The sequence below is a fragment of the Varroa destructor genome, unplaced genomic scaffold (assembly GCF_002443255.2).
Source record: "Varroa destructor unplaced genomic scaffold, Vdes_3.0 BEIS01000003.1, whole genome shotgun sequence".
NCBI lineage: Eukaryota > Metazoa > Arthropoda > Arachnida > Mesostigmata > Varroidae > Varroa > Varroa destructor.
In genome coordinates this window covers 22,107,220-22,114,848 of record NW_019211456.1, presented here as the reverse complement: position 1 = coordinate 22,114,848, position 7,629 = coordinate 22,107,220, and the positions used below count along the sequence as shown (strand labels likewise).

The 7,629-nt window shown below is 43.5% G+C and overlaps 1 protein-coding gene and 1 long non-coding RNA gene across 25 annotated transcripts in view; one reads left to right on the top strand and one right to left on the bottom strand.

The window, feature by feature from the left end:
• The window catches only part of LOC111247395 (transmembrane ascorbate-dependent reductase CYB561-like), a 104,038-nt gene that overhangs the window by 13,163 nt on the left and 83,246 nt on the right, over positions 1-7,629 (bottom strand). The window contains exon 1 of one of the 11 annotated variants that reach the window (XM_022798242.2): positions 3,957-4,096. The exons of 8 other annotated variants lie outside the window; for them this stretch is intronic. Coding sequence is in view for 1 of the 3 variants with exons in the window: in XM_022798238.2 (XP_022653973.1) it covers positions 2,358-2,446 (89 nt within the window). In the remaining 2 variants the exon portion in view is untranslated. Of the gene's footprint in view, positions 1-2,357; positions 2,936-3,956; positions 4,097-7,629 lie in introns of those variants that run through there. 2 more of the 11 variants (XM_022798238.2, XM_086985186.1) reach the window with 2 other exon arrangements.
• LOC111247398 (uncharacterized) overlaps positions 271-7,629 on the top strand; it is a 43,799-nt gene continuing 36,440 nt past the window's right edge. For 3 of the 14 annotated variants that reach the window (XR_015324899.1, XR_015324895.1, XR_015324898.1), the window contains exon 1: positions 277-1,186. This is a non-coding gene — a long non-coding RNA (uncharacterized LOC111247398). Of the gene's footprint in view, positions 1,187-4,332; positions 4,931-5,526; positions 7,061-7,629 lie in introns of all 14 variants that reach the window. The other 11 variants (XR_015324896.1, XR_002672104.2, XR_015324901.1 and 8 more) reach the window with 6 other exon arrangements.

The window sequence follows — 7,629 nt, the reverse complement described above, 5'->3', positions numbered from 1 at the left end:
TATATGTATATATATAAAACATGTGAACTAAGCTAGGGAGAAAACAGGCGGTAAAGAACGAAGGGCTCCAGTAGTTTACCGGAAAAGACAATGCGGCATAGTTCTAAGAATAATAAAAATACGTAGAGAGGCAGGGCTCAGCCTAACAATGCCTCCTAAGAATAAACATGGACGTCTAGCTCGTGGCAACGACTACATTTGTTGCTCGATCGATAACGATCATCATTACAAGCTCATCTCGCTAACTGGGCTGGTCCAACGACCATCTGATTCACTGACTCCTCATACTATCCATAATATATTTATAGAGCAAAATACTCTGCCTTAGCTGGATGTAAACATTCAAACAAAGGCCAGGCGTCTTGTGGACTAAATCGATTTATATTGCTCTGAGACGCCATATAACTGCAAGCGTTGAAATTAATACAGCTATATATAAATGTTTTGTCTTGGACGAATCTGGTACAAGTCGAGTAACAAATTTGTATTTAGACGTGCGTAAGGACATAAAGGACCGTTCGTGACTTGTGGCCGTGAATATTCTAGTGAAACAGAAAAGTCAAATCCTATTAAATGCAAATTACCTAAATGGGATCACTCTTGACCAGTGGGTAATGGAGTCAATGACCTTTAGGATCATTTACAGATTTACGACAGTGCAATAATGCTCGTTGGAACTGAAAAAGACCAATGTTCCTCACAATATTGGCATGCTTTTTTAAGGTTTGTGTCAACCACGGAAGCCACTGGCCATGGTTTTAAAGTTCAAAAGTTGCAGCTGGCTTAAACTGTCATTGCAGTCCTCCATAATATTTGCATTAGTTATGCAAATGGCCAAGTTCACAATGGACGCTTCGTCTTTCCCTCAATGCATTGGCCGGTCGTATAATCACCTCGATTCTCCAAAGCCAATGAGCCAATCAAAAGCTCTGTGATTTCCCTAATTCTCCCAGAGCTGCCCTGGCGCTTTACGATGGCTTTATCGCGAAAAGCCCTCTTCAAAGAATCGTCCATTTGTCCTTATCTAGTGGAATATCGACACGATAACACGTCGTGTCTGTACAAATAGCACTTTTTGCCAAAAGCACCACAGGCAGGCCCCAATAACAAACTTGTTTCTTTCAAACAAAATACGAAGAAAGGATGCTCTTCTATCAGCGTCAAGATGTCTTACAGCAGAAAATATGTGAGTATTATCAAACAAAGAGTACTATTTATATCTGATCTAAATGTTATTTCTCCTCTTTCTTAACATCGGCCTTCCGCTAAAACAACTACCCCCTTGAGAGAGGCTAGACGACGAGGTAACAGAAAATGAAAAAAGCTCTTTTTGCTGATCTGTTAAATTGTCCTTGTTACTAAGCTGAGTTCTTCTCTGTTTAATTGATATTGACAATGCTACTGCTGTTCTCGTGGGCTCATTGGTTTATTGCTTAACAACAACCAGATAAGGTTACGAAATAGCGCGAAATAGTAATCACAGATGGTAGACTAGTTTCATTCGCTATGACAACACAGTCCATAGTAACTATAGCATTGAATTAGTACAATCAAGAGATAGATAGAAGTCGACATCAGAGGCTCTGTCAATAATCGTCTGTGTGAAAACGATAACCTTTTGCAGGCACTCACGTCCTGCAAGGTAGTACTTTGCGCTGCGATACACAGTGAGAAAGCTGCTCGATATTTAGCCTCAGTGGCTGAATAGCTTCGATTCATTTTGGTGAAATTTAAAGCATGACCCGTATTTGGCAGGATTATGCTTTCGCCCAACAAACTAGCTGCTAGACGGACATATTTAGGGATGATGCATTAGTCATCACAGAAGCTACTGCAAAACGGGGATTTTTTGTGTGCAAATACTGGAATATAGCCCTAAGCGATGTTCAGTTGCTTCTTAAATACGATCGCATGCATCGATGACTGATTGATCGCTCTGAAAGTTTCCTCACTGACTAACTGATGCGCCAGTTGATCAATGATTAAGTCCAAGTCCGGTGTTGGCCGTATACAAGCAATAATGACTTCGGTGAAAACGGTTTTTAGCCAATTACTATACAATAGTGTGGACGTATGTAGTGAAAATCGCTTTGGTCCACCCACTGATCAGCACTAAATGACATTCAATCATTGTCAGTGATACGGTCACTCGAATCTAGACCATTGCAGTGGCGACGTTGCCACACGCACTCGATGAGGCGAAAGCTCCATCGAGCCAATGGCTATATAATGAACAAGTAACATATAGATACGCATCATATAAAAATATAAAACGTTCGACGACGCATAAAAGATTATTCGACTAACAAAGAGTTTACCGAACGGTTTCCATTTATGAGAAGTTACTGTATACTCACCGGTTGTTCGGCGGCTCAAACCTTACGGCTACTTGTAAGTCGTCCAGTGCATGCAGTGCACTATTGTACGCTTTTCTACAGTCTTCCATTTTTACTACGTTCCGTAGTATTAGTATTCTTCATTAACACAGTTCGTAGATCTGTTGTCACTGCCGTTGCCTGTTACTGTTATAGTTGATTAATTATCGTTGAGCGTATTCACGCTCGACAAAATATCTGGCCGTTCCCTTCGGAACAATTGAAAGAAATAGTCATCAAATGACCCGTCGCCCACGAGTCCTTCCATCAACCGTCCAACTAGGCAGTGCTCTTGTTATAGATGTAACGGTATGACATTCGATCAAAATGGAGAGCGTTGGTTTCTTTGTCAATCTCTGAAAAATCGTCCACACTTACTCTTATAAAACACAACATTCGAATACCATCTCACTGACGATATCAAACATATTGTCCGAGGTCTACGAACTACTGGGTAGACGCTTATTGGCTACAATATACCGAACGGAATTGACTGGCAGAGCAGTAGGATCTATTCATGGTGCAGGACGTCGTTCTTTCTCCCCGAAACTCAGAAAACAAATTGTCAATGGTTAGCACTGCCACGGCCGTTGCCTTACGACATGGTCGTTTAAAGATTTAATGTCGCGCTGATGTAAAATGCCATCATGCCAATAAGTAAGGGCTTGTTCACGAAACGAACAATTTATGCAGTAACGTAAATAAGCTGACCGTAGCCGTGTATCTGCCTGTAGGTTTTTCAAACGTTCTGTTATGGCTGACTGATGTTGTTGTGAGTACGGGGAGGCTGTTAAATTACCAACGCTATCAGTAGCACACCCTAGGCAAACAGGCGCAGAGCGGGGTGGTATTTAAGGTATATTGTGTGCGATATTAGAACTCACAGTTTTTTTTCGTCTTCTTGTTGGGAACAAGTGGCTTTAGTTTTCTCGGTTTGTTCCTGCGAACATAAAATTATATGTACGTGTGTAGCTAGCGTCGTAGCTTACGGATGGGTACGTCAACCATATGACCCATATCGTGATTGCAAAAGCGAGCTTATAGTAGGTTGCTTGTTCGGACGAAACGGCGACAGTCAAAGTGGGTGCAATTTATATAAAGAAAGCTTTGCATTTAGTCATCCTCTGCTTACAGCAAAAATGACCTAAAATAATTTGCTTTACTTAGAATTCACCTAGGATCACGTAGGATCACCTACAAGGAAAAGTAACCTATATATTTCGTCAATCAGTTAACGATTAGCATATGATTAGTAACTCTGTGAGTAATGTTCCAGCAAATGTAAGGAACTGTCTCATAACATTCTCGTTGTTACATATTGTTTAAATTCACACTTGAGTTTCTATTTAACGGAACCACTGACCAAGTGACAGGCAATAGCAGAACAGCGTATTTTGATAATACGCTACTCAGACATAGCAGACGTGTTTTTCTATGGACACGAATGTTTATATTAAATCAAAATATTTGCCAAGAATCAAATCTTCTCAACGATCGTTTGTGGGTTTCGTCATTAACAATAGTCACGTTGATCTTGAAGTACTATATCAAGGTTAGATACAATAGATCTAATATACTTGCCACAGGCAATTCTTTGGATGATGACTCGCGTGGTCAGTCCGTCTTCAATCACCGGTTAATCGCGCTTAACGGTTGTTCACCCCATCCCTTGACACGGTTACTTCGCTGTCACGTAATTCCAATTCGGATGAGTATATTGAAACACGTATATTGATCGACTACTAATCGAGGGAAGATGGTTGAAATAAGCGACTGGCCTTACTCAATTCAATTAGCAAAGGGTGATAATGCGTCGTTTTCCAACACGCCGTAATTTTCGTTGTGCTTTGACAACTAAGAAAAGTAGCAGAAACTAAGTAACACTAAGATACAGACCGCTGTGTCGGCACCAGGCTCTGTCCTGCCCGTTCTAACGATAGCCCACAATCGAATGCAGGCGAAAAGATCGGTCGCTGTTTAACTGGTCTGCACGAATGGATGCGTCCAGAGTTGAGTTCACTGGACCAGGCAAGACCAGACGAGCTCAGCAAGCGAAACTCTGACGACGAGCGATGCAGCGCACCAGAGCCGCCACTACGACGGCTGCTAGTGGCGATGATGTTGATATCGCTCCTGGTAGAACCTAGCACAAAAAAACCCATAGGCACACACGTAGGCATCGAACATAGGCTAACAAGCACAGTGTGGCTCTTCCTCTCCTTCTCGACTCGCTCGATCTTCTAAGGTTGCTAGCGACGCCGCCGTCGCCACAGCCCAAGGCAATTTGATTATGAGTTTCGGATTGCTCCGAGACGGCATCGTCATCAACAGCGTCAGCTACAACAACACTGAACATCAGCGACAGCGAACATGATCGGCGCTGGGTTGCACGTAAACGTGGTACACGAGAAAAAAAAGTTCGAACCCCGCAGTGGCCGCAGGACCAGCTGTGGAAAACACGTTCACGTTCAGATGACAGTAGGCGAATTGCGACCGAGCTAGAACGGTAGCCTCCTTTTACGAAGAAGATAAAAGATACGAGGGAGTCGGAAAAGGTGACTAGAAAATCTCAGTCGCCACTCATTTGATCACTGAATGAAGAAAAAATAGTATTACAAATAAATAGCCAAAGGGTGGCCAATAATATCGACTAAACACGGATAATTTACAGAACGTGCTTGCTCGAAGTGTGAGCTTGGGGTAGAATAGCGAAGAAAATGAGATTACTGGGTTTCATAACGGATTTCGATATGTCTGTTACTCGTAGGTGAAGGGAACACGTAGACGTATGCCTATAGTCTGTAGTGGCTCGTGAATAAAATTACTCCAGCTAGACCCACCTAGCCTGAAAAAGACAATATTCGAATACTGCCACCTTCTGATACATGAAATATACACATCTCCGTTGTCGATTTTTTCCCGTTTACTGGCGGTCGTTGGGGGGTGGGTAAAAAGAAACAAGCACCACACGGTGGTGAATATCGATGTGACGTCTATATAAAAATAATCGAACGAAAAAGGACCAACAGCAGCAATATCCATTGCCAGTGCTGTTCATCCTTCCATTATTCGCTAGCGTATACCTCTCGCTCTTGGCCTACCCGCCGAATAAACAAGCAACATTTAACGTTATCTTGTTTATTTCGTTTAGGAGTTTATACAAAAACTTGCTAGCAATCAACGATAATCTATATGTGCATATACCGACAACGGCAAAGGGGAGCACTAGCGGGCCTACCGATTGCCGTCCGAACTCCACGAAGTCGACGCATCGTTAGCACGGTTATTGGGCTTTACTTAGCTTGCCTATGAGCCTTTTCTGCTTTCTTTCTCTTAAACAATCTTCCTCGTAAGGATGGCTAACAACAACAACAATCTGTATTCGCCCTGGCGTGATCGTCCTAGAGTATGATCACAAGCTGCCGTCCGGTCTGACCTCGACATAGCGCGTCTGCTATCAAACAGCAGCAGAAGTAGCAATACAGCTAGCAGAATATAGCTGGTTGCTCAGAGATGCAACAGAGAAATCAAACGAAAAAAAAAAGAGGAGAGAAGAGACAACGAGGAAATTCGAATGGTGGCGTGGGCCAGCAAGGAAGGAAGTCAGATAAGAGGAGAAGGACGCTGCGAATGGAAATCTGGTGCCATACCTATAGTTGCGTTTACAAAAGAAAAAGCGTCTTCTAAAGTCTTGAAAAAGCGAGCCAGCCGTCAAACAGTCGGTCCGTTCGTCCGTCTAACGCAGATACTCGAGGCGCGTTCGAAAACAGCTTTCATTTTCATTTCTTTTCTTACTACTGCCAGCGTTATAACCAACAATACCTTGTTCGACCCACACAAACGACTAGTCGCAGCAGCGCCCCGGGCCACCACCGAAATAACAAATAGTCTTACGCTGCAAAAATCACTGCGCGCGTCGCGTCACTGCCACCAATAGAAATGAAACAGATACACGCACACACCCACGTACAGACTCTGCTGTGCACAAACGAACCATTGTTTCTGAAAGCAAACGGCGACAAGCAAATGGACTCGGCACCAGACGGTGCAGCGAGAAATAGTATGAAAATAGTTATACCCTAAACTCGTTTATTGCTGGCACGCGAAGCTTGCCATGGAGACATTTAAATGAAGGCTACCGGACAGCAGCGACGAATATTTTTAGGACAACTATTACAACAACAGCAACAACAATAATACTAGCAACGATTTCAAGCATCAACGGGAGACAAGGAATAGCAGCGAACAGGAACAGCGACCGGGGGGCACTTGAGAACAACAGAGATTTGCCGCTGAGAATCTTCGCCTTCGTCTCAGATCACGTCCGCAAACCATGCGTACGGTTTCCACGAGCAAACGCATACATAAACAGAGAATGACTGAACAGACAGAAAAGCAAGCGCTAGGGGCGTTGCGAGACGGGCCTTGAACGGAAAAAACGAGTTCAAGGACCGGTGGGCACTATTACTTCGCAGCTCGATGGAGCCTGTGGAGAAGGATGTTTGCAACGACATTTCCTCTTGCGACTGCCGTTCTTTTGTCGGTTATCGGCGGGGTGTGCCTCAGCAACACCGCAAAATTCCAGTACTCGCGTGTTATCTCATGAAACAACATACGCCAAACAAAAGAAGTTTCGACAGGCTTGCTGATTTCAAAGGATGCCCCCGCATATTTAGGAAGAAAAGGTAGGTACCGTTTATAATGCCCCTTGCTGTAGCTACTTTGTCGATGGCCACCAGTACAAGGCGCGGTGCTGAAATGATAGCGGTCTGTTCGGGAACATACGCAGCACGAGCTTATTCGTACTCGTATATATAAAGCCGGTAAAATTGGTGCTTGAAAAATTCTCCATTATGTTAACTAAAGCTTGATAGCCATTGCAGTCAGCGAAAGCCATTGCGAAAACGCCAATAGACAGCGCTCGAGTATAGTAGAAGAAGGTCATCGGATTCGCCGTCTCACGTAGAGACCTGTCGAACCGCTTGGCTTGGCCCGAAACAGTTGCTTTAATTGGATTGCCTGGGTCGGTGTTACGATCACTGGATGCTTTCAGGAAACTCAACGCGTCAGTAGCCACACAATACTGTCATCTATGAGGTTATAGGAACTGCTTGCATTTTTTTTTTAGGGCTTTTTTCAGCTTCGAGTTTTGGCCTCAACTAGTTACTCCAGGTGTCGTCGAGCCACTAAATATTTAAAATGCGTAATTGGAAACATCTAAGATGACTTTTAAAAGTTACAGTTCTGCGTAGAG